This window comes from Molothrus aeneus, chromosome 6 (genome assembly GCF_037042795.1).
Source record: "Molothrus aeneus isolate 106 chromosome 6, BPBGC_Maene_1.0, whole genome shotgun sequence".
Lineage (NCBI taxonomy): Eukaryota > Metazoa > Chordata > Aves > Passeriformes > Icteridae > Molothrus > Molothrus aeneus.
The window spans coordinates 3,111,165-3,138,229 of NC_089651.1; the positions used below are offsets into that span (position 1 = coordinate 3,111,165).

The window sequence follows — 27,065 nt, forward strand, 5'->3', positions numbered from 1 at the left end:
GCACCTAATAATGAGTTTCTGTGTGTCACGCTGCAGAACACTGATACCTGGGTGGTCTGAATGCTCACAGCATGCTTTGGGTCTTGCCTGTGCTAGTACATAAAATACAGTGGTGGTTGTTACCTGAATTGCATTAAAATGCAATTCAAGTTCTCTGTTACAACACTACGTTTGTGGGTTTTTTGCTAAAAACAGATTTGCACAACTTCTCTTTTTGTTTAATGTATTCCCTTTTTTGCTATCCCAGTGGCTTGTAATTGAAAGGGGAGGTGGTTTTGTGGTTCAGTAAAAGGGAGGCAGCTGAAGGTAGATGTCCCATTTTGATTTAAAATACCCAGTTACTGTACTGGAGATTAGGGCTAGGACTACGTGTCTTTTCCAAATGCTAAATGAGATTTTCTTACTGTTAGAAACAGATTTCCAAATATTTATCCCTGTGTAAAATAGTTATTTTTCTTTTATTTCTGATGTGTTGATAAATACCTGTTCTCTGGAAGTACTTGTTTAATAATGAAATACATGAAGAAAAGTAATATGTCAGTGAAGCAGCCTATACTTGAATGCAATCTTCTTCTTTTTAAGGGACTAATAAGATTCTTGGAAAATATTCCCAATAGATTTTCTTGGATTCACTGAGAATGTTTTCATTGTTAAATAGTTTTAAATTTTTAGAAGCATCTCTGTGTGCATGAATCACCACATCATTTTAGGATTGAACCTTTGGCTAAGCAGCACAGTTCCTACTCTTCAGACAATAGCAGCTGGATATATAACCTTATCTTGCTTTCTTACAAGTCAGCTGGGTGGGTTTCCAGTTCCCAGTGGCAGCTCCATTCAGCTCTGGAGGATGTGATCAGTATGTGCATCAGTTTAGTTGATAAGTCATTGTAAAGCTGCCTTCCTTAGATCTGGAAGCACTTGCAATAGTCTTATGGTGCTTACTTGGAGGCAGTGACTCATTTCTCTTTCCTGTTGGCCAGGCCCAGTCATCAAATGATGTCAGGGGGTTTATTAAGATGGTAACTTCAAGACATCTAGGAATAATGTTTTCTTTCATAGCATGTTAAAGATGAATATTGGGAATTTTCTTCATAGTACGTAGTAGCTACTTCATAACAACTGCAGTGTAAGTTTCAGGATTTGTTAAGATTGGTTTATTTGTTTGTTTTCATTTTACCTGGACCATCAAAACTTTGCATGTGTATAAACTAATATGCCAATGTGTCAGACAGATGTAGAACAGTGTCAGTGGTCTAAAACCTCCTTGCTTGGTTTTGTTGGCTGAAAAGGATGCTGTTATTGTATCTAAGAAAATTGTGGAAATAATTGAGAGCAGAATTTTGGAAACAATACTGAAATAGCAGAATCAATAGTAATACTGTCTTACTGCTGCTAAACAATGCAGTTTATCAATACCCCCATGAGAATCCTGTCTGTGGCTTTTCCTTTGGAATAGCTCTATCACAGATCTTAGGTGTGCAAATCCAGATGATTTTCTAGTTTTAGTAGTAAAGCAAATTTTGATCCCTAAAAATGTCTCTTCATCTGCCACCTGATTTTGGAAGCACCTAATATGTAATGTTTTTAGTGGTATAAATGATCTGTCAAGAGCTGTACTTGGTGCAGATGAATCAGGGTTATAGAAGTTGGAAGGAATGCTTAAAAGCCTTCTCTTGCTCAGTTTTCTGGTGCAGAGTTGCTCTGAACTGTGCCAGACTGCAGCATCTGCACACCAGCTGCACCATGCCCAGCTGTACCTCAAGTGCAGCATCATCAGCCAAGCTCTTTTCTTTGCCACCTCCCAGCAGACTTGGACTTACTGAGGGTGCTGAAGTAAAAGAATTGTCATGTTCCAGGGAAATTGCAGGGTAGCTACTGTTAAAGGGGCTGGAGCATCCATGGCTGTGACTGTGCTAGTTACTATAAAAGCCAAGGATTTTGTCATTGGCTTTTGAAGATGAGTAGCACAGTCCAGCCACACCTGTATGGCTAAAATCCCTTCTCTCCCTAGCAAGGCAGATTTCTCTGCAATACTGTTTTGGTTGCCAGACTCCAGAGTCCTCCAGAGTGTGCTTCTTCTCCATCTAGAAGAGTGCTGGAAGCTGAAAACATTCAAGGCTGAAACCATTCTCCAAAGAGCACCAGTAGCTGAGTGAGAAGTCCTGTGCTTAAGGCTGTCATGAGCTTTTACTTGCCTAGCTGGGGCATTGCTGTGGGGCCAGGACATGGCCTGTGACAGCCTGGGGCATTGCTGTGGGGCCAGGACATGGCCTGTGACAGGCTGGGGCATTGCTGTGGGGCCAGGACATGGCCTGTGACAGGCTGGGGCATTGCTGTGGGGCCAGGACATGGCCTGTGACAGGTTGGGGCATTGCTATGGGGCCAGGACATGGCCTGTGACAGGCTGGGGCACTGCTGATGTGGCCAGGACATGGCCTGTGACAGGCTGGGGCACTGCTGTGGGGCCAGGACATGGCCTGTGACAGGCTGGGGCATTGCTGTGGGGCCAGGACATGGCCTGTGACAGGCTGGGGCACTGCTGTGGGGCCAGGACATGGCCTGTGACAGGCTGGGGCACTGCTGATGTGGCCAGGACATGGCCTGTGACAGGCTGGGGCACTGCTGATGTGGCCAGGACATGGCCTGTGACAGGCTGGGGCACTGCTGATGTGGCCAGGACATGGCCTGTGACAGGCTGGGGCACTGCTGTCACCAGGACATGGCCTGTGACAGGCTGGGGCATTGCTGTGGGGCCAGGACATGGCCTGTGACAGGCTGGGGCACTGCTGTCACCAGGACATGGCCTGTGACAGGCTGGGGCACTGCTGTTGTGGGGGCCAGGACATGGCCTGTGACAGGCTGGGGCACTGCTGTGGGGCCAGGACATGGCCTGTGACAGGCTGGGGCATTGCTGTGGGGCCAGGACATGGCCTGTGACAGGCTGGGGCATTGCTGTGGGGCCAGGACATGGCCTGTGACAGGTTGGGGCATTGCTATGGGGCCAGGACATGGCCTGTGACAGGCTGGGGCACTGCTGATGTGGCCAGGACATGGCCTGTGACAGGCTGGGGCACTGCTGTGGGGCCAGGACATGGCCTGTGACAGGCTGGGGCATTGCTGTGGGGCCAGGACATGGCCTGTGACAGGCTGGGGCACTGCTGTGGGGCCAGGACATGGCCTGTGACAGGCTGGGGCACTGCTGTGGGGCCAGGACATGGCCTGTGACAGGCTGGGGCACTGCTGTGGGGCCAGGACATGGCCTGTGACAGGCTGGGGCACTGCTGTCACCAGGACATGGCCTGTGACAGGCTGGGGCACTGCTGTGGGGCCAGGACATGGCCTGTGACAGGCTGGGGCATTGCTGTGGGGCCAGGACATGGCCTGTGACAGGCTGGGGCATTGCTGTGGGGCCAGGACATGGCCTGTGACAGGCTGGGGCACTGCTGTGGGGCCAGGACATGGCCTGTGACAGGCTGGGGCACTGCTGTCACCAGGACATGGCCTGTGACAGGCTGGGGCATTGCTGTGGGGCCAGGACATGGCCTGTGACAGGCTGGGGCATTGCTGATGTGGCCAGGACATGGCCTGTGACAGGCTGGGGCACTGCTGTCACCAGGACATGGCCTGTGACAGGCTGGGGCACTGCTGTCACCAGGACATGGCCTGTGACAGGTTGCATTTCTCCCAGAGAACGTGCAGTTCCTTTTTTGGCACCACTTGCCTTGCTGCAGCTATTATCAGAAACCAGGGTTTGTGGGAGGTCTGTTTTTTTTGCAATAGCACTGAACACTTGCACTTTTACCTTTTCTTAACTCATTAGTTTTGCCATGGAGAAAAATGATGATTCCAGCACTGTGAACAAATTTGACGTATTGTAGAATTTCTGATTGTTTAATTTCACAAGAAGCCATGTTTTATGCTTGTTACAGAAATCATAAGATTATAGTAATGAAAGTATCTGTTTTGTGAGTAATCTACTTATATTTTAAGAGATGAAATCCATCTTGATTATATTCTTCAGTACTGAATGTTAATTTGTGTTGTGGGCTACTGTTGTTCTCATCATTCAGGTCTGTAATTGAAGTAGAAATGGTCTGTAATTCTTTACCAAAAGTTCCTAAGTAGGTTGCCTGTGGTTGGGTGTAGTTTGGGACAGCATATGTTACCTTATAGTGCAGAATTATAGGCCATATGAAGGTTGCTTATTTACAGCAACGTGCACACTGCCAAGGCATGTGTGTTTAAGGGGTTACACATAATGGCTGTGTGAAGAGTTGTAAGGCTGGTGAAGACACCAGTTACATTGGGAAAGAGGCATTTCTTTTGGGTAGGATACGTGCACTCCCATGAAGGCCAGTGATTTGAACAAATACCAAAATGATACATTTCTGAAATCATTTCGTGGGCTTTTTAATAGTCATGGAGTTGTACTGCAGTAAGTTTTGAAAAAACATTTCAAAGAGTTTCTGCTATTAATACAAATTTTATAATAAAGAGCCACTTAGTTTAGTAAGTGTCCTTGTTTGTTGTTCTGGGTGTGCAGGTATTTCTAGGTCTATATATATACATAAAAGCATGTAGTGTTGAAGAACAAGGACATACCCTTAAATACAGAATTTTATCAGAATATTATTGTTTTACTCCCATCTTTAGATATGAAGCAGTAATTTCATGAAGAATTTTTAAAGTGTTTTCTTGACTAGTAGAAGCTATTGCGGTCCTCCCTGCTGCTGCTAAGGAAAAGTGGCATCCTTGTTTGTGTTGCTGAGTAAGGTGCCTGGACAAAAAGGTGAATGTTGGTGTTCCAAGAGGAGCCTGTGCCATGCTTTCTGTCTAGGTCTGGTGTCCAGGGCTTATTCTTTTGCTTTATTGTAAAGGATAGAGCAGAATTGTGAAACGGGTTCGTGTTAAAGTGAATTTTCCTCCTGGTTCTCACTGAAGTGTTTTTTCCTTTCAAAGATGACATTGCGGTTCTCACCAAGTTCAAGCCATCACAGTCAGAAGGTATTGTACTAACCCGTGTTTTACCCTCCTCACTTTTGTTTGTTTCCTCTGTCTGTCCTTTTTTTTGTTTGTCTGCTGGGAGCCTCTTGCAAATCAGTCTTCGCTTAATGTGAGTCATTGGTATCACATATGAGCCAGGCCTTTTGCAATGTGATTTGCAAGTCAGTTGTTGGCTATCTGTTGGCAGTTCTCCTGGTTAAGGTCTAATTGTGCATTTACATTCATGGTGCTTGGTGCAGTTCTGGGCTGGGGCCTCTTTACACCTTCCTACATGATTTGGGTGTGCATTGCTTGTGCTGCTCACGTTCAGGAATCTGATGACAAGTTTTACAAGGAGTGGACATACTGACTGTGTTGTACTTTTCAGTTAATACATGTTTTGTGTTCTCTTTTTACCTTCTCATGTGCTGCTCTAGGGTTATTCATGTTTATTCCAGTGGAACAGAGATATCAAGAGGATTTCCTTCCACAAGTTGCATAAGTAATCAGCTGTGGTATTGGGAAAGCACTTAAAATGTGGAACTCTGAATTATGTTGTTCTGAGGTTAGACTTTCACAATTACAGAGAGGATAAAATCCAGAACACCCCCCCCCCCCCCAAAAGCTGTTATAGGCCATTGAATCAGTTCCAGTTCCCTCAGCAGTATAGAAAATAGAATGTTCCTGCTGCAGGGACAAGATGCCAGACTGTTTCTGGCCTGGAAAGGAGGGTTGTGTGACAAAATATTTGGGTTTCTACTCCTGGGCCCCGGGCTGGTACCTTTGGCCAAGTCTGCAGCAGCCACCTGCCTCCCAGGGCTTTAGGCAGCACAGGTAGCAGAGCGTGGTAGGGATGCTCCCATTCTTTACCCTGGTGTTCAGAGTGTATCTACTAATACAGATTTCCCAGGTGTAATTTGCTTTAGCAGAATAGCATGCAACAGTGTTAACTGTCTTGGCATTCAGAAACTTATTTGTATTTTATACAGCATTGCATGTGTATAGTTAAAATTACAGACACTGTTTTCTGTAAGTGAACTTTGAAAGAGAAAAAAATTGTAGGAAACAAAATGCTCTCAAGCTGTACTTAAGTAGCTTACTATATATTTTTTAGAAACCACTTTATATCCTGCCTGGATGCAATTTTGACATCAAATATTTGCAGATTACAAAAAGAAAAGAAGGCTTGTTTTATTGGCAGAAATAATGTAACGGTAGTTGTCTTAACAGTGGTCCCGTGTAAGTCTGTCCAGTCTAAGCTGTACTCAGCAATGCTTCCTTAATGGAGAAAGAAGTAGGATGAATCCTCTTTTCTGAAAGAAAGAGACACCATTTTTCAGTGCACAGTCCAGATTTTGGCCTGCTGTTTTCAAAACTGCTTATCCTTTTCCAGTGGAGTGATTTAGATGCCTGATTGAAGAGATTGGTGTGCCTGATCAGCAGAGATGGTTGTTTACAAAAACCTTCTTGGAGCAGGAGCCTACCTTATGGGCTCAGAGTTGTTCTGCGTAGGAAACTGGTGACATTGTAAATTCAGAGGCACAAACACAGCCAGTCTTGATTCAATTTAAGATTATTAAGGTACTGAATAGGATTTTCCCTTTAGCATTAGCATTTTAGTAACAGTGTCATTGGTGAAATTACTGTATTTGTGGCAAAGTCATGTTGGAGTTTACTACTGTCATTAAAATGAGGGCAGGTTTTTTTGTTTGGTTTATTTTATCGGTTGTTTTGGAGCTGGGTTTTTTGGGGTTTTTTTTTTGAGGTTTGTTTTTTGAACAAGAAGCTAAGTAATTAAATTCATATTATCATTTTTGATCCTGTTGTCATACTTCCATTACATGGGCATTTGTAATCTTGAGGTTATGCATCATTGACTCCTTAGCAAAAAACCACACCCTAATTTGATCTCTAGCAAACACTTCCACAGGTAATTGGGCTTCCATAACGGAGGGAGCAAAGCTCTGAGTTGAAAGCTTCTTAGACCTAGCAGATATTTGAGACAAGAAAGCTGAGTGATGACAACAGATTTTTTTTCTGTCAGTTAAAAATACATTTCTGTGTATGCAGGGTTAAACCAAGGTAGCACAGACTGAGTATATTGTGTCTTGCAGCATTTTTTCTCCTCCAAAGAACCATTCTTGAAGATTTTATGTATTATGAGTATTATTTTCCATCCTTTACTTGTTCATAGTTCCATGCCTTCAAGGTCCACATCATTTTCACATACAACAATATTTTAAAAAAAGGGATGTGTTTATGTGAATCTCTTTTTCAATGTTCCTTAGGGGAAGAATGCAATGGACCTGAAACTATTTCAACTGCAGGATCAGAAATCCCAAGCAGCTCTGAGGTAAGGTACAGCATGAACAGTGTCAATTAATGAACTACTTGGTAGGGGGGAAGAAGAGCAGTTGTTGTGAAAAAGATAATTCATTTTCAAAACCAGTATTTCTTTTAGATTGTCCTATACCTCCTTTTTATCCATGTAAAATTTTTCTTCCTGTATTGTTTTGAAAGAGCAAAGCCATGAATATGACATGACACTCACTGAGTCTCTGAAGAGACTTACCAGTGTTAGTGCTACAGCACAGTAGTGGTAGAAAACAGTATGAGCCCAATGGTGTTTCCTGTATCAGTCTTGAGATGAGGATCTCACAATCTTTAAATGTTTTGACAGTTGGAAAAACATTCTGCTTCTGCACAAACCAGGTACTTTGTTTTGTGCTGCATGTTGCTGGCTTGCTGGGGAAGTCAAGGCACACTAGAGTTCCATGGCTCTAGGAACCTTGTGACAGTTCAGCAAGATTGATGAGAAAGCAAATGAAGATTTTAATTACTAGAGTACCTCATATGTGCAACAGGAAAAGCATCATCAGCTATAAATGTATTAAAGGTGCCTCATTGCTTAATATGTACAGTACACATGGTCTTGAAGAGGTAGCAGTGTGTGGCCAGTATTCAGTTGAGAAACTGTCACTGAATATGTCGTCTTTACCTTGGTATTTTATATTCCTTCCTGTTGTCTGATTTCTTTATTGTTGTTACATGCTTAGAGGAAGATAGGAAGTTTTCAATAGGAAAAGAAACAGCTGTTCTGTCATCTCACAGTGGCCATGAGCACTGATCAAAAATTATGTCTGTTGAATTGAGTGTTGAGAAACTGCAGCTGTTCTGCTGAGCTTCTTAAAAGTAAAACATGTCCTCAGGATCTTCTGAGGACCAAATCTGGAAAGGATCACATGAAAACAGAACTCAGAAGGGCTTCCTAGATTACACAGATCTTTGTCTTCTTAGAACATTCAGCCATATCATCCCAATGTTTTAATAAATTTACCAGTTCCATTTTAACACCTGTTCATATGTTCACCCTATTCCCTTCTGAATCTGTTGTAGGAGTTGTAATCATCTTTTTCCCCAGGAAAGTTTCAGTGAATGGCCATATCAAATGCTTCACTGAACAATGGCCATCATACCATGATAAGCTGATTATGAGCTACTTACATCTGAGTGGATGGAGATGACCTATTTCACCAAAGATTGGAAGAAGTCACTTCATGGCTTAGGACATAGGAAAAGGCAGGAAGCATGGGAGAAAGAGTGCAACGTGTGTCATATGTGTAGGGAAGTGGGATTTGAACCTTGTTTGAAGGATGAAAGATTCATGATGAGGTGGGAAAGGAGGAGGCTTTGATCTTCAGCACATTCATGTCTGGGAAAAATTTATCTGATTATGCTCTCAAAAATCTCTCCTTGGTAATTTCATGCAGCCTTTTCTCTTGTTCTCTACTTACACGTTTCCTTAGATAATTATTTTTCTTTATACTTCGTTATTAAATATCACAAAGTATTGTGATTGTCAGATTAGCAATAGCAGTAAGTAGTTGGTAACTTGGGGGTTTTCTTTTGTTGTTTTCATTGTTCCCTCTGAGAGAGGAACAATGTTTGGCCTTCGTTTGTTTCTGCAGATCAGGTGTTTGCTTACATTTAAGTTAGTACTTTCCTGTGCTTTGCCCTGTCCTGCCCAAGGAACCCTAACACATTGTCATTTATCTGATTTTTGCTTTCTGTGCATTAGCCAGATACACAGTTACAGAGTTACTCTTGATCTTGCCCGGTTTCACACTCTTATCACCCGTGACAGGCTTAGTTCTTGATGATTAATCTCCTACAATTCAGGTTAAGTCTATATTTAAAAGTTCTTCTATTAATTATTTGCAATAGTAAGATAACCCCTATTATTTATGGGATTTTTTTTCATAAAATGCTAATCTTTTATCTTCATGTGTTGTCACAGCTTCAGTTATCTTCTGTATAAACTGGAAGAATTTCTTTTCACTCAGTTCTTTGCTAGGCTGCCTTTAAGATCCTTGATGCATTCCTGTAGGAATTCAGCAGGATCTTCTCTCGCAGCATGGTTTCTCCTCCTTTCACCAAGGCCCTTCTGAGCTCAGGTCAATATGCTTTGTTCTTGGCTTGACAGGTAGCACATTTCTCTATTAAATGGTTTTACCTCTGTGATAGGCTGGTAATTTTCCTGCCACTTAACAATGTTTCTTCAGTTAAAATACATGAACATTTGGAATTTCTAAACCACTTTAAGTCAAGTAATTTTAAAACAGAAATAGAATTAATTTAAAAAAAAACATTGGGAAAGAGTTAAATGAACTTCCATTCAGGTCACTACTTCATTATCCTCAGGCTGTCTTCTCTTTTAGAAAAGACATAACATCCTGGAACAGTATGCTTCTGTTTAGCAGCACAGAGAAAAAGCTAAGGCCTTATTGTTAATTTAGCAATAGAAGAGGGAAAAATAAATTAGATTTAATATGGAGAGCAGAAACATTACCCACCCATAATTCAGTGGCTGGTTGTTTTTTTCTTTCTTTCTTGTGTACTCTGCGAAGGAATATGTGATTTGGATATAAGGAATGATGCAAGTAAAACAAAAAGTGAAGAACAGTCTGTAGTGAAGCCTGCCAGCATATATACAAAAGTTGGATGAAGTCCAGGACTCAAAAAGCATTGGAGCACCAATCAGTGGTGCATTTTGTCCTTCATGATTTTGCATTCTTGCCTATTTCACCCTGGATTTTTTCCAATTTTTTTTAAACTGCTTCTTCTTGGGACTCATTTTCCTTATTCTTAAATCGCCCACAGGACCAAAGAAATAAGATCACTTGGACTTCATCAGCTTTTCATATTCCAAGACTTATAGCATAAATAATTTCTAGATGCTTTGTCATGCAGGGAGGCAAGGAGATGTTGTCCACAAACAGCAGACTGGAGAAGGAGAAGAAAAAAGGATATAATGGGGGTATTTTCAAATGAGTTCTGCAGTGGGGACTGCTTCAAATTATGTCCTTGTTAAATCAGTAATACATAAACAGCCACTTCTGTTAGGGATGGGCAGCTGTCTTCAGTGAATGCCTGTGCAGAATCTAACCGAATCAGTCCTTATGGAGTTCCTGTTCCAAGAAATACATAAATGCCTCTGAAAGTCCTTTCAAGCAAATTGAAAAATGAATGAAATAAAACCTGAGAAACTTTTTTTCCTCTGTGCTTTCTATTTGTGCAGAAAGCACACTAGAAAAATATATGATGGTGTGTCTGCTCAGGGATTGTAATTAGTTGTTCAGTTGATAAGTAAATGAAGGTGAAACACACTGACAAAGCAGAATTCCTGTACCTGAGAGGAATGAAGATCACTCAGTTATTTCAAGATTGGAGGAAAGGTTAAAAATTTGAATTTGTATTGAATTTTCTGTAAGAGTTACTAAGATAGTAAGAGTTCAGGCCATTCAGATGGGATAAATGTAAAATTAGCACAGCTTTTGTGCAAAATTGAATTGTAATTTATCAACATCTGTAGAGGTCCATCTATGCAGGGGACTATTTGTTATTCCAATGAAGAAGCACATTAGAGATGTTTGCTTGGTGTGCATGTGGACTCTGCCTCACAGAAGGCAGGTGATTGCACTACTGTCTGTGTAAGACTGCAGGAACTGTGCCCTGTTCTATCTGTAAGGAAAGAGGAATTGATTTTGCACAGTTATACATTAAATTTTCACCTTTCTATTAATTTCACACCAAGAAAATGCTTACTAAAAATTAATCAGGATTTTCCATAATGTAACTTGATCATAAGAAAATCTGTGAGCAAGCTGTCTTTTTGTTTAAGTCAGGTTAGCAGAAGTAAATTGGCAAATTTATTAAAGCAATGCCTTTTTACCACAATTATGCTTTGACTCATAGGTTGTCTTTTCTTCAGAGCAGTGGGTGCTGCAGGTGTTCCAAATTAATTGGTTGGGGTTTGTTTTCTGAAGAAACACCATCACGTTACTTTTCATACTTGTTCGTTTTTCAGTTCAGACTGGTGGATCTTCAAGTAGAGAAACATAAAATACCATTGTTAATATTGCAAAGATAGATCAAATTGGTTTCAAAATTTAGAAAGAAGTTAAAAGATACTTCTTCCAAGTCTAACAAGGACACATGAGGGCTATTTTGGGGAGAGCTAAAGTGCATTAAAGACTTAAGAGGGTGGATTCCAGAGTGAGAGGGACCAGCCCAACTCTGCTGCCACCACTGCCAGCCCTCTCAAGTTTTCATCTCAGCAAAGTTGGATGGATTGTTTGAGTTGATTCTTGTTTTGCATGTCATGTGTTACCAACACTGGAGCTCCTTTGTGCTGTACACAGACTTTGGCATATCATGAAAAAGCAGTGTGTTCCTATCGGAGTGCTTGAAATGTGCAGGAGAAGGTATGAGCACCAGTTTAAAAATAGTTAATCCTAATGACTTCAGCTAATTAATTTCTGACAGTTACACTGAGCAGGGCAAGATCCCATGACTAAGAGGAAAGCATTTAACAGAATGCACAGGAAAGTACAAAGGCCTTTGCCAGCTGTGTGTCTTCACCTCACAGCTTTGTGTTTCACTAGATGTAGTAAAACTGTGTCTCTGAGTGAGGCAGTGTGGGCAGTAAGGTGGCTAAAGCCTGTATTTCCATCTAACCATGGAGGAGGTGGTGAGCAGTGGCTGGGAGGAGTAGGGGATGGAGAGGCTGGATAAAAGCAGACAGAAGGGAGCTCGAGTGGATGGGGAGAATTTGTGCAATGGAGAGGTCAGGAGCCACAGGGCAGTGTTGAAAAGCAAGGCTGTGCTTTCAGCAGTTTAAAGTTTGTACAGTACTTTCCATGGCAAATATTTACAGTGTATAATTGGAGAAAAACTTCCCACTAAGTGTCTTAGCTCTTAGTTCTCTACTAAAGTGCAAGTTTTTCCAGTAGCACCAGTGACAGGAGGATTAGACCTCTAAACCCAGTTCAGACTAACGGTAAGAGCACAGTGCAGCTATTTATATTTGCACTGTTTCTCAGGGGGATTCCCTTCCAAAGAACAGATTGATCTTTCTGTTTATTTTACTGCATTCTTAAAAGGACATTTTTGACTTACTTAGATAAGCAAATACCCAGACATGGCATCATTGAAAAAGAATGTAAAGATGTGTGTGTTACTTCATGTTTAACCAGGACAGGAATGGACGTTAGTGATTCCTCTGAAGAAAAATTGTAATAGAAGTGAAAAACATTATTTAAAAAATAATCAACAGTACTTTATGAAAATTGCATTTGCAGTAATAAACTTTCTGTAATCTTACAACTCTAAACCAGTAAATGATACAATAATAATAAAATGCTGTTAATACTCTGCTTCTATTCAAAGTTAATTTAATTCCACAGAGAGCTATTGCATTTTCATAATGGACTTGCACTGTTTAAATCTGTCCATGGTTTGTGTTCAAAGCACACAAAAGCAAGACAAAACAGAAGTGTGGTAAGGTATTGACTAACAGAATGAGATACTGAGGTATTGTAAGCCGTTATTCATTGCAATAGCAGCACCTGATCTCAAAGCCATCGCTGCTGCAAGGCCCCAGTGGTGGGTCAGGAGCCCAGGGAGCTGATGGCCATGGGTGCAGGGTGTGCTCTGCAGAGGATGTGCCCTTGGTGCTCCTCTCTGTCACACCTGTGCGGACTCTGGCCTGAGGATGTTGCAGCAGCCTCCACCCCAACATGCAGGAAAACAATGAGCACCCAGATGTTGTACAATTAAAATCAGGGTAGGGCCTCACTGGGTGTGGATCAGAACTGGTGTCTGGGAAGCCCTCACTATCTCATGAGGTATAACTGCAATTACTGGTACCTTGTCTCATTAGTCTCATGAGGTATAACTGCAATTACTGGTACCAATTTACCTTGTCTACACTGTGAGATGAGGGATTTGGCTCAGTGCCTTTGTTTTCGTTCAGTGTACACTGTATAGTTTCAGTTTGTAATTAAAAAATAACGAAGTAAGAGGCAGCACATTTGTTCTGAATGCCCAGTCATCTACGCTGTGTAGGTTTTCTCTCTTTGGGATCAAAATAAATAAGAGTACTATTAAGAGTTGAACTTCACCAGTTCATAAGTGGTAATCTATACCAACTTGTTTAGACTGTATTTTTTCCAATGGAAATGATGAGAAATACTGTTTGACTCTTATCAAAAATTGTAATTGTTAATGCTTAAAAATCAGTATGGGCCATGTAAAAGTTGGTACTGTAGGCTAGAGACCAACCTGCTCTGCAGAATAGAGGTTGGTTTAAACTCTGACTATCTTGACTGAAATCCATGTATCACTCAGAAGAGCTTTTCAGCAGCTTACACCAGGAACTGCACTGTTTCTTCTGAATTAGCCTTTACTTTTAAATCTGAATTAGCCTTTCATCATCGCTAACAACATTGTTTTTCCCGTGATGCCACTGGCAGGGCCTAAACAGCACTGAGACTACTTTACTCATCCCTGAACATCAAGTGGTAAGCAGTGAGAAGTATTCATGCTTCCTTGCATGAATTTGTGTGGCGTCTTCTATTACAGTATGCCAAAACGTCCCTCACCAGAAAATTTTCCAGTTTCAAGGATGCCATCCTTCTAAAACCAATTCTTTCCATCCTTCTGAAACCAATTTTTTCTAGTTGATAAAAATGAATGTGATTTTGCAATAATTCCTAGAGACAACTTAAGAGATAAATTCAAATAAATCAAAAGGATAATAGACAAAATTGAAAAGTTGAGATTGGTGGAGAAAACTGGAAAGTTTGCTTTTTTATCATTGTTTTGGTTTGATGGGATATAGGATGTATTCTGACTCTGGTGTTATTAACAAATGTGGGTTTCCTTTTTATCATGATGGCCTGAGGGTTTTGTGAGTCAGCATGATACTTTAACATGTTTTAAAGAGCAAGAAACAAACACTGACATCATTTGAATATGTTGCCTCTTTTTTTTTATTGTAGTAAATAATAAGGAAAGGCTCAGGATAGCCACTTACTGAAATTCACAGACAAGATAACGATATAAATTCTCAAATATATCAGAAAACTTGAAAGAATCATTATTGTTTGATGTAGAAGAAGTACAAAAAGTCATTTAAAATAACTGAAGAAGTACATGCTGAGGTGTATTAAAACTGTCTGCTTGCTTACTTTGGGCTCTGGTGTCTTCCATTAACACGTACGCTCTCCTAGCTTACTTTTTATTTTTCTTGGTTCTGTTCTTGTTTAATGTATTCTTTTATACTGAGAGGCTTTTCATGTGCATTTATATTTCAGTGCAAATATCTTGGTGTCTTAAACTGCTTTGAAATGCATGTTTTCAAGCTTTCAGATTTTAGTGGGGTTCAGAATTGAAACAGGAGTGAAGGTGAAAAAAGCAGCTTGCAAGTTTTAGCTACAAGAAATACATGGGATTTTGTGTTCCTTTGAATGGGAAAGGTTATAGTTTTGTATGCAAACTTACAGCCTGCATGAAGTGTAACTGAAATTGGGATGGGTGGTGTTAAGAGTTCTGTTAATACATGGCTTTAAAGTGAGTGAGCTCTTCAGTTCAGCGTGGATTCCTTCAAGGAAGAAGAATGATGAGAACTTCATGGAAAGGGTCTCTGGTAAAGTGCATGAAGCAGAAATACGCCATTTGGATTTTCAGGAGAGTTACCTCTGTATTTCTGTATGTCTTGTAAATGTATTTCCAGGAACATTTTACTTTTGGAAATACATTTTATAATTTAGATATGTATTTATAAAGGTATGCCTAAGTTCATATAAATGTATAAATATATATATATATATTCATATTTTGTGTAGAAACACTTAAAACCATGTTTTTCCTATCGCATGTTTTAATTCAGTGAATAGGAGGACTATAGAAATATTCCATGCAAACTGGGGATCTAAGTGAAGGTGATAACTTTGTTTTTACGCCATTGAATGTTTCCTACCCTTTCAGTTATGGAGACTTTTCTTACATTTGATTCAGCTTTCAACCTTATATTTTTGTACTCTAAAAGTTTTTTCTGCTGCAGATTGCTAATTCATAAATTGCCTAGTTGCATTTTAATGTAGTTCTTCAGGGTTTTTACAGTGTCTATTTAACATCTAAATTGCTGTGTGATTATCAAAGGTATGCAGTTAATAAAATAAATATTTTGGTTCCAGACTGTATCTTTTAAGCCAGCAAAATGTTATAAATCAGTTTAGTGTTGTAGTTCCAGATAGGTTTTTTGCCTGGTAATGTACAACTATGATAATGTAATTCCTTGATGTGCTGATGGGGGATCATAAAAACCATTCCATGGTATTAATGTAACATCTCGTCTTTCTTGTTAGTCACAGCCAGAGGTGTCGCAGACATCTTTTTCACTAAAAATCCTTTCTTTAGGATTTTCCCTTCTGAGGGGCTGGGGCCTCAGAAACAAGATGTAAACAATGGTTATCTGCTGCTGTGGAATGCAGCAGGTGGATTTTTGATTGGGCCACCTTGAATGTTTATAATTAATGGCCAATCAAGACTGAGCTATCTCGGACAGAGTCCAAGAGGGCTGCCTTTTGTTATGATTCTTTTTTTTTCTATTCTTAGCTTAGCTAGCTTCTGAGAAGAAACCTTTTTTTCTATTTCTTTTTAGTATAGTTATAATGTAATATATATGTATCATAAAGTAATAAATCAAGCCTTCTGAACATGGAGTCAACATTCTTCTCTTCCCTCACCCAAGAACCCTTGTGACCACTGTCACACAGAGGTGCTGCCCTGTGCTGTAATTAATGAGGCTAATGGGTTCCTCCATCTCTGCTTGGTATTGGTTACTGCTTTGGTACTGAAAATGCTGCTCTAAACCACCTTCCCACAAAAAAGATAAAAACTACAAAAGCAGAAGTGGAAGGGTGCTCAGGTCTGAGCCTGCAGCCCCCGCTCTGTGGGGTTGCACACTTGGGAAACCTCGAGGTCCGAGGCACTGAATTTGGGAAGAGTGTTTCTGAACATAAGGAGCTTGCAGTTTTCTGACTGAATAATAATCTGAGAAGTATTGCTCTAGGACAAGTTTCCCTGTCTTTGAGGTGTGGACATAGAGAGGGCTGGGATATTTAATAGCAGAGTGTATTTGGAGGAAGCTCCATGCCAAGGTGAGAGCTGTGCTAAGTGAGCTGAAAGGATACATTTCCTGTTGGATGGATAACCAGAAATAGAAATCCTTCAGAGTCCCATAAAAACATAGGGGATTAAATCATTAAGGTATCATCTGCAGAGCATATTTGTGTTTTGGATAGTGTGATACCACTAACCCACATGGGATAGCTGCCCACACTGCCCACTGTCAGAGTGCCAGGGGGCATGGAGGCCACAGGGGCATTTACCAGGGTGCCCATGGCTCAGCCTCAGCCCACAGCTGTTCCTCTGTGCCAGGGCTGGTGGTTGTGCCGCTTCCAGCAGCTGCTTTACCTCTCCAGCTCCCTGGGCCTGAGTGTTTGCCTTGGCGCTGGAGAAGTGTCTCAGGGGCACCTGTGGAGCCAAGGACTCCTCAGCAATCATGCAGCAGTGCTGAATGGTGAGTTTAGGTGCATCTGTGTCTGTGGGGCTGCCAGGCAGCATTTACACACCGTGCCCAGCCAGTCCTGGCAGAACAGACCCTGGGCTCTGACAGCCTTGCTTCATCCTGAGCTGGGCTTTGTTTCCTTGCTGACATCTTGGTCTCTCTTATAGGAATGTGCCCCTGTTGACGGAGTGACAGAACTATCCTTTGTCCCCTCAAAAAGGAAAGAAGCCCAGAAGTTTCTCTCCTCAGTTAGGTGAAAAGACATCTCATAGGACCTGGGGGACTTCACCTCAAACTTAAGGATAGCCAGTTGGACAGGAGCCAAAAAGTCCTGCCTGGGCAATTTACTAGAAAAAGAATAGAACAAAGAAAATAATCGCTTTTGTGAGGTTTTTTACCAGGAGCAAGAACCTCTTGCCCCTGGCTCAGTTTTTCTCTGTAAAGAGTTTTGTTATTTTGCCTTTTATTAAAACCTTTTTGTTTCCAACACTACCATAGAAGCCATCCTGCTGATTTTATGCCTTCTGAGGTAGCTGAGCTATCTTGGGTGTGAAATATATCTCCAAGAGCTTATGAGACCTGGCTCAAGGACACTCATATTTCAGTCTCTCCTGTCTCCTGTCCTGTTGAGTCAGGGTTTCCTACTGCAGGGCTTTGGATTGTGTCTGAGGTGAGGCTTGCAAGCCCAGGTACTTGGAGGGTTGTTTGGTTGGACATGGCCCAATACCTCAGCCTCTGCTGGGTGTCTAGAGAGAAATCATCAAATACAGAATAACTATAACTGTTGGTATAATACCATATGAATCCTGTTAGTTTGCACTTATGCCACATGAAAAGAAAATTTATCTCTTCATGATAGACCATTACAGCATTCAATTAGCACATCTGTCCACAAGCTGAGTGGTCACAGTTCTTAGAGACATAACTAGACTAATGAGTCTGGAAAGCTATTACAGGATAACAGGAGGGCATTATTTGTGTTTTGAACAGGTGGGGTTTGTAACTTGCTTTGTAGTTGATGGATTTATTTGGCGTTTTGAAAGCCCTGGTAAATGCTGAATGTTTGCAGTAGTGGGATTGCATAGAATCCTACAGTGAACCTGGATTGGAAGGGACTCTGCAGTGCTGGCTTCAAACATAGATCAGGTTGCACAGTCAGTGCAGATCAGTCCTGGCCTAGCTTAATCAGGCTGTGTTATCTCTGAGGATGGAGTCACTCTGGACAATCTGTTGTACCCATTCCCACTCAACCACTGCCTCTCATCCAGGAGGAATTGCTCCTGTTGTGACTTGTGGTTGTTGCTTCTTGAGTTTGCACCAAATGCCTCAGGGCTCCATCTCTTCTGTAGTTCTCATTGGGTGTAACTTAATTACTAAAAAGCTTCAGCTTGCTATCTGTACTGTGTTGGGAAGTTTTAATTTGGTTACTTGTATTGCAGGAGGAAGACATTTCAGAATATTTTCTGCGATGAGGTGTAGCTTCATTTAATAACTACAAGTTCTCAAGGATCACTAACTGCATTTATGCAGTTTGGAAAGAGCTGTTAAGAAATAAGATATACAAATGTTTAATGATGCACTGATAGAATCAATGCAAATTACAAACTTTTTATATACATTAAACTTGTAGGCACACATGTATGCACAAACCCTCATGAATGTATAGGACTGATCTTGTTCTCCTTGTGAAATCCAAATGGAGCAAAATGGAAAGGAATAATTTATGGGTTTAATAAGCAGGCCTGTCACTATCCACAATGAATAATCCTATGTCTCAAAGGATGATCTCCAGAAGGAGAAAGAAGTGATAAGTATTCCCCTTCTAATAGCATATCTGACAATGATTACTGCATCTTCTTAAATTGATAGTCAGACCTTTAATTACTGAGGATTCTGACACATCTTAGAAAACGACCAAATTTTGATGACAGTGAAGATAAAATACTTCTTCAATTGTATTAAATAATTAATTATAACTATGCAATCCAAACAATTTGGGCTGCTCCTTCGGTAGGAGCTTTTTTTTTGAAGTAACTATTTCTTATTGGTTTATTTCTTCTTTGTGTATATAAATTTAGTGCACTAGAACAATTTCTGTGCTTGTGAGGTCACTGTCTTTTTTTAATCAGTGGTTGGGGCAATTGCTAACATTTTAAGTTGTTAGAATGCACTTTGGGGTTTACTTACTGTAATGCTGAATAATTACAGTACTGTTGATTCTATAGAGATGTTAGCATGGTTCTGTGGACTGTTTTAATTTGATTCACTTAGTATCTGAACTTGCAGTTTCCATTTAGTCACAATTATATTTGCAAAGAAAGACCTAAACCTGTAAGTACAAAATAGAATAGAAAAATGCTTTTTCTTTTCTGCTCTTGGATTCCATGGTTTTTGTGAACCATTTAATCATGAAAGATGAGGTACTGCACTTTGAAGCAAAAGCATTTCTGAGGTATCTGTCCTGATTTCAGCCATACAAGGTATTCTAATTGATCTGCTGTAAATATTTCTCAAGAAGATAAACAACAAAAAACCTTAACAGAATTGCTGAAGAAGAAAGGCAAAGAACAGATGGTAGCACTTTCAGGAAGTAATTTCTTTTAGCTTTTTTTTGTGCTGCATTGATTTGAAGCAGTGTTTTGTAGCTCCCCAAGGGCTAGGATAGGAGCCCAGGAGTTCCTGATAATGCATGGCTGCTTCAAGTGTCTAATTTCAGCAGTTACCAGTGTGTCTAATGAAGATGCATAAAGTTGTGCAACACTATGGAACAATAGGATTTTCAATTATTTTTATTTCATTTCAGCCTATTTAAAGATAAACACATGAATTATGTGGATATTATTGCGTGTAATTTTGTCAGCTCTGGAATTACATGGTTGCCATTTGTCATTTTATGTCCCAGTGAGTCTGACCAAACGTGAGCATTACAGAAACACACACGCCCTATGCATGAGGCAGTGGTTTGGTATCTTTGCTCTACACTCAAAACCACTCTCTTACTGCTCTTTTTTAAATCTGCTGAAGTGTTGGAACCCAGGAAATTCCTCTGGCTGCCCTGGAGGACTCGAGCCCCTGCCCAGGGGGCATAGAGCCCAAGACCCCTGTGCCTTTGATTTAGCCCTTGGAAAAAACAATTACCAACCTTATATGAAGAATTACAAGCCACGAAAGTTTAAGTAGAATAATAGTGAATTTATCACAGGGTGAAAAATAGATTTTTTGGGGTTTTTAGAATGGGGGTTCAGGGGACAAGATGGAGGAGTCTGGGGGTGTCCAACCTTTCTCCTCCTTCTTCTTCTTCTTCTTCTTGGCCTCCATCTTCTGCTGTGATGGTGGCACTTTTGGATTGGTTTAGAGTAGAGACAGACTGTCTGACATAGAGGATAGGTATTGGGAAGTAATTGTAAATATTGTACATGTAGTTTTTAGTATAAAGACATAACCCTGCCCAGGGGCAGGCAGAGTGCCTCTGACTGTCCTGCTGAGCGGACCTCGGACCTCGGCAGGCCAGGAGAAAGAATTTTATAGATAAGACACAATACACAACCTTGAGAATGAGAAATGAAGAGCTCTGACTCCTTCTTCCACTGCCGGGCTGGGAAAAGAGACTTTAACCCATCTCAGGGTCACTCTGACCAGCAGCAGTCCTGAGACTGTAGTATGCAAATGATAGCAAGTAGTATTATAGAAATCTTTGTCTAAAAACATTTTTACTGTCCAAACAGATTCCAGCCCAGCTTTGCCTTTAATTAAAAATACATGATCATCACATTATTTTTGGGCACTTGTGTTTTTCTGATGTTTGGAGGCTTTTCCTTGCTTTAAAGGACATGGATTTCTTAGTCACTGTAGTTGGGGTATATGCTTGAAGCGGTTGGTTCTTGGAGAGGAACAGTGGGCCTGCTAACCTCTTGTTGGTTATTCCAGCAGAGTGGAAGGAAGTATAATCTGTTCCTGAAGCGGCGTCTCAGGGTAAAGCAGTGATCAGTGCTATTGGAGTGGCTCGTATGCTGCAGTAATAACATGCTTCACTGAGTGCTGCCTTCCGTTAACTGGGAGCAAGGGTCACAGCTACAGAAAAACATTCTGTGCTTCTCAGGGAGCACATGCATCCTTGCATGCCGTGAGAGGGAAAAGACACAGACATAATACTCTGGTTTGTTCCTACTCTAATAAAATAAAACCCCACTTCAGCCCTATACAAATACACTTTCACTGAGAGGTGTGGTTGAAAAAGTAACAGCAACCTTCCTCTGCACGAAGTTACATTTAAACTGGAATATTCACTTTGCTGTATGTCTTGTATGTGCTTTGATAGAGCTGAATATTGATATGATAACAAACAATATTACCTAATGAGTTAACTTCCCTAGGAGAGTGGGGTTACAGTCTTTTCTTTGCCAAACATTAATCACTGTGGCCTAATAGTGAAAAAGGTGGATGTTGTTACTAAGACATTCTGGCATGTTGGTAAATTAAAATATGACCTTTAATAGATCAATTGGAATACTAATTACTTGTTACATTGATATCTTTTATTAGGTGTATTTTTTTCCCATGAAAGTAAATACTCAATGTTGAAACATTACCCCTGTATTTTTGTGAGCTATTTTTATGTGTGGTCACTGCTGGGACATATGTCTCTGTGGTGGTTGATTTAGTGAATGTTGTTATATAGAGAAAAATGCATGAATTTACATTTTGCTACCTGCTTCAAGTATTCACAAGTATTGCTACACTAACATATATACATTTATTTTTCCTGTGTCAGTTATTTACATGTAATGCTTGCGGACATATGCGGTTAATTTTGAAATTAATCTAGATGTAGCCCTTGTTAAAACTTGCCCAGATGTGTCTTCAGCTGTAAAGAAACTGAAGAACTGCGGCAATATGGGGGAACTTCTTTGCCTTCTGTGATATTTTAGAGAAACAGCAGTGCTTGTTTTTTAATTCATATGCCTGTATCTTCTGCAGATTGATAAAAGACATCAAAGCAAAGATTCTATTTTCTTCAGGGATGGTGTCAGGAGAATTGATTTTGTTCTCTCCTATGTGGATGATCTTAATAAGGAATGGGAAAAGAAGTTGGTAAGTTTGTCTTTTTGAAGTCCTCTTAATTTTTATTTATAATTAGATGAATATTAGTTACTTACCCTTTTGGATCACTAGATTCATCTGGAATTGAACTTACCTAAAAAAATCACATATAGCTATGTGAAAAGCAATCCCATGTATGAACATTTCTGTGTAATTCACTGTTGTTTGTCAGGATCCAATTTTATTAGATTCTTGTGTCTATGATTATTGAATTGATCACTCTTCATTACTTAGGCAGAGCAATGTATTATACAATGGAACAAAGAATCCGAATTATTTTACTTCTTCATTTAACAGTCTAGCTAAGACTATGGAGAAATATTTGTGAATACTTGCACCTGTAAATACTTTCAAATGAAGGAGGATTATTCTTCTAAATAAGCAAAGGTCATCCAAACAATATTTAACAAGGACTAATTTTTCATACCCTTTGATTGTAGTTAGAGGACAAATAGATTCTTAGCTCCAAGACTCAGTGCAGTTTTTCTTTAATAGTTTTGAGACTCTTTTCTTAAAATATACTCTGAGTAACACAAACACAGCATGTTCTTCTGGAGCTTTTCCCTGTGTTTGACCTACTGTCTACATATGTGTGTTCATTCTTCTAGAAGAATATTTAAAGTGGCTTTGAGAAGAGCCCTCCCATGTAACAGAGCACAAAAACAAACTTTCTCTAAAATGCCAGTTAGTGATTATTCTTGAACTTGCCAGCAAGACCCTGAATGGTAATCATAGGTCAGATGGAATCAGTTAATGGCACCTGCTTGTTCCATGCTCACGCTGACACATGAGGTCTCACTTGGCTAACATAAATTCAAGCTATATAAAAAAATCCAGTACAATGAGAGGCACTCAAGACAAATTTTATATAAAGCACAATATTTTTTAAAAATGAGAATTTAAATTTGTTTTTCTCTGTATTCGCTACCTTCTTTCCGAGTCAGGAGAGGTTACTTTTACAAACTAGTCTCACCAAAATATAATTCCAAAGTTTATTCATGATCAGAAAAATTTAAAAAGGAGAGAGACACTAAACAATTACATTCTCAAGTAGTCATATTTTTCTGAAAGATAAGGGTATCTGAAAAAAATTAATTACACCAATGCTTATAACAAAATCATGATCAAAACTATTAGTCTTTGAAGCAAAGAACAGTTGCAATCTTTATCTTGTCATATTGAAGTAATTTCATAATTTCATAATTAAAAATTCAAATTTCCTTTGGAAAAATAATGCAAAATTAGGCTGTTAAAAAATTGCATATTGCTTTCATTCTTTTATGAAGAAAATACTGTTTTCATTAAGAACTTCTGCTGCCTGTCCTTGCATCCAAATACAATCTAGTGTAGAACCCCTGCTGCCTGTCCTTGCACCCAAATACAATCTAGTGTAGAGCCCCTCTATCCTACTCTTACTACATTAAAAAATCCAAAAATTTGTCGTGTCTCTGTGGGATACTTTTCCCAGATTAAGCATCTCAGTCAGCTTTGCTCAGCTAGCCACATTCAATGATTTTCCTGGGAGACCAGATTATTTGATAGATGATGACCTGTGATGATGACCTCTGATGATACCATAGGTTTATATACAAGCATACTTTTTCAAACTCACCCTGACTCTTTGTTAGGCTGTACTCCTGGCTAGATGCTTTCTTCTCTCCTGAAGCAAAATGCATTTCAAAAATAAGGAAGAAAAGGCCCCTCGACGTAGAGAGAAGAAAGATACCCACGCAAAATTTGTCAAAGCAAGTCTTAAACTTTTCCATTAGTCATACTTTAATTATTTTAAATGAGGGAAGAAAAGAATACTGTTTAGGTTATGTTCAGGTGGGAAGGAAAATGAGTCAGATGGTCAGTCTAGTCACTCACTCATATTGTGTGCACCAGTTTCCTCCTCATTGATTTATGGCTCATTAAGGGTAGTAGGAATCTTTGCCAGACCAGAGCCCATGTCCATGGGTGTCATTATTGACTGAAGGATTCACATGGGAAAAAGCCCAAGAGTTAGTAGCTAATATTGTCCTTCCTCATTGACATAAAAATGCACTTTCTGGGAGCATATCTCTGTCTTTCAGAAGGCATAAACATCCACATTAAGTCTTGTGATACTTAATTCTGTGTATATCTGTTCCTTGCAAAAGAGTTTATGGCCTCATGGAGGAAGGTCAGTGGCCCTGTGGATAAACTCTGTGGTCACTGGACAAACTGTCATGGAGATACCAATTTTTTTTACACAGTTTGTGGGGCATCTGCATATGCCCTACAATTATGTTCACCATAGATCTTTATGCAATTAGTATGTCCATAAATTAGTGCAGACTTCTTAGCATACAAATACTGTGCTGTTGTCTTTGTGGTAACAAGATTTAAATCTTGATGAAGTGCAGCCTCTGGAATTTGTCTGACATACACTGTACTTGCTATTGTACAGTTACTATAGAAAGAAATGTTTCTTTTATGGTAGTACAATGATGCAGTAAAATGGAACAGCTGAGAATAGAAGTGTTTATACAAGGAGAATAACAGCTGTGACAAAGGGTTTTGTTTCCTAGTCTCAAGGAAACAGCTTTATTCTGCATTTCTAAGAATGGGATAAATAACGTCTTTGTGTGTTTCAACATATCCCTGATACAGATGTAAGAGACAGTCTGTTCATTTTCTCCCTTAGTTTCATGCAGAACAACTTTTAGCTTTTTTGATATTCCCAGATACATTCCAGGTTCAGCTGGAATGCTGATTTGACTTGCCTTCAGCTGTTTTGAACTTGCCTTCTATAAACTACATGAACAAATCCAAACCACAAAGGCCTCTGAACAAAAATTAGGATTATGATTTTTTGAGACAGTATTATTCCTTAAAGCCTCCAGCACACATGGAAATATTTCACCAACATATGAAATGTATGTGAACATGAAAAAATAAATAGAATTTATAAAAATATCTAAAGTATCAAAGTATTGATGTATGACCACGACATAGTCTTTATTGTCCATAAGCATATTTCTTCACAAGAACTACAGAGCCTTAGGACTCATAGATCTCTGTGCAAAGTAATTCCACTCCTGTGTTGACTGGAAGCAAAGTCCCTCTGTCCCCAGTGGGGTACAGAGATACAGAAGGAAATTTCAGTGAGTTCCTTTCCCAGTTTTTATCATCTCAGACAGAAACCTCTGCTTTCTTAGAGGTCAGGCCAAGCCAGAGTTAGGGAGCGAGGGGCAGCAAGTATCAGATGCTTGTTTGGTGCTGTTAGCCCTGCACCCCAGGTCTGCAGGAGTGGCTGAAAGCTGGGCTCACTCTGAACTCAGAGCACACCACACAGCTTGGCAGGAATTTGGCTGGTAGCTGCAGAAGGAATCACCACATATTCTGCTTTGGAAGGGACCCACAACAAAGTTCAATGAGTCAGCAGTGCCCTGCAGCAGGAGGGCCAGCCCTGTCCTGGGGACATCAGCACAGCCAGGAGGGCCAGGCCTGTCCTGGGGACATCAGCACAGCCAGGAGGGCCAGCCCTGTCCTGGGGCACAGCCAGAAGGGCCAGGCCTGTCCTGGGGACATCAGACAGAGCCAGGAGGGCCAGCCCTGTCCTGGACACATCAGGCACAGCCAGGAAGGCCAGGCCTGTCCTGGGGACATCAGCACAGCCAGGAGGGCCAGCCCTGTCCTGGGGACATCAGGCACAGCCAGGAGGGCCAGGCCTGTCCTGAGGACATCAGCACAGCCAGGAGGGCCAGCCCTGTCCTGGGGACATCAGGCACAGCCAGGAGGGCCAGCCCTGTCCTGGGGACATCAGCACAGCCAGGAGGGCCAGCCCTGTCCTGGGGACATCAGGCACAGCCAGGAAGGCCCGCCATGTCTTGGGGAGGCATCAGGCACAGCATCACCAGCCAGGCAACAAGGGATTGTCTGCTCTGCTCTGAGCTAGGGCAGTCTCACCTTGAGTTCTGTGTCTGATTTTGGGTACCACAATATAAAAAAAGACAGAGGTTGAGAGACTGTCCAAAAGAGGCCCATGGGGCTGGTGAGGGGCCTTGAGGGGAAGCTTTATGAGAGGCAGCTGAGGGCACTTGTTTTTTTCAGCACAGAGAAGAGGAGACTGAGGGGAAGTCTCATCACAGTGTGCAATTTTCTTGTGAGGGGAAGAGGAGGGAGAAGTACCAATCTCTTCTCTCTGGGACCAGTGAGTGACAGGACTCAAAGCAATGGCATGAAGCTGAGTCAGGGGAGGTTTAGGTTGGGTATTAGGAACTAAAGGTTTTTTACCCAGAGGGTGGTTGGGCACTGGAAGAGGCTCCCCAGGGCAGTGATCACAGCACCAAACCTGGCAGAGTTCAAGAAGCATTTGCACAACACTTTTAGGCACACAGTGTGTCTCCTGGAGTGTCTTGTGCAGGGCCAGGAATTTACAGATTTAAAGAATCACAGAATATGCTGAGTCAGAAGGGACCCACCAGGAGCTGGACCTGCATTGTTACCTGTTGTTGTACCAGCATTGTTATCACAATTGGGTTTATAGAAGTTATCTCTCTTCCCTAGCTGCCTGATTATGCAGTATTACATTTGCTTTGGGCATAATAGAGCTGCTGGACTTTGGATCTTGCTTTGTCAGTCTTAGCAGGATGGTTCATTACAACCCAGCACATGTTGGATGATAAAGTTAGTCTGTGCTTATCCCACATTATGTGAGCTATCCACATAATATGGTGGATGTGATGACTTACAGAGCTTCCCTCATGCCTCTTGGACTGCAGATTGGCATCTACAGCCAATCTACAGAGTCAGAAATACATGGACCAGGGATGGTTTATCAGGTTTGGGGCAGTAAGCTTAAAATTCTAAGTACAGATTAAAAACAGCCAGTTCTGTTCCAAGGATACATTTTGTCCATTTTAAGCCTTTGATAGCGACATGAAGACATCCAGTATTTGACAAGAAAAGGGGGAGGATTTTTTTCCCCCCCCAGCAGATTGATTTCCTTTAAAAATGTTTCTCCCATTAACTGGAAAGTACTGTACATTGCACGGGTTTCAGGAGGGGGCTTGTGGGAGAAGAGCAAGGTGGTAAAAAGAGC

General features: G+C 40.8%; 1 protein-coding gene across 2 annotated transcripts in view; it reads left to right on the forward strand.

The window, feature by feature from the left end:
- The window catches only part of ANO5 (anoctamin 5), a 63,975-nt gene that overhangs the window by 6,812 nt on the left and 30,098 nt on the right, over positions 1-27,065 (forward strand). The window contains exons 2-5 of one of the 2 annotated variants that reach the window (XM_066551556.1): positions 4,960-5,004; positions 7,272-7,336; positions 13,797-13,844; positions 21,875-21,988. In XM_066551556.1, the coding sequence (XP_066407653.1) occupies positions 4,960-5,004; positions 7,272-7,336; positions 13,797-13,844; positions 21,875-21,988 (272 nt within the window). The remainder of the gene's footprint in view (positions 1-4,959; positions 5,005-7,271; positions 7,337-13,796; positions 13,845-21,874; positions 21,989-27,065) is intronic. The other variant, XM_066551557.1, reaches the window with a different exon arrangement.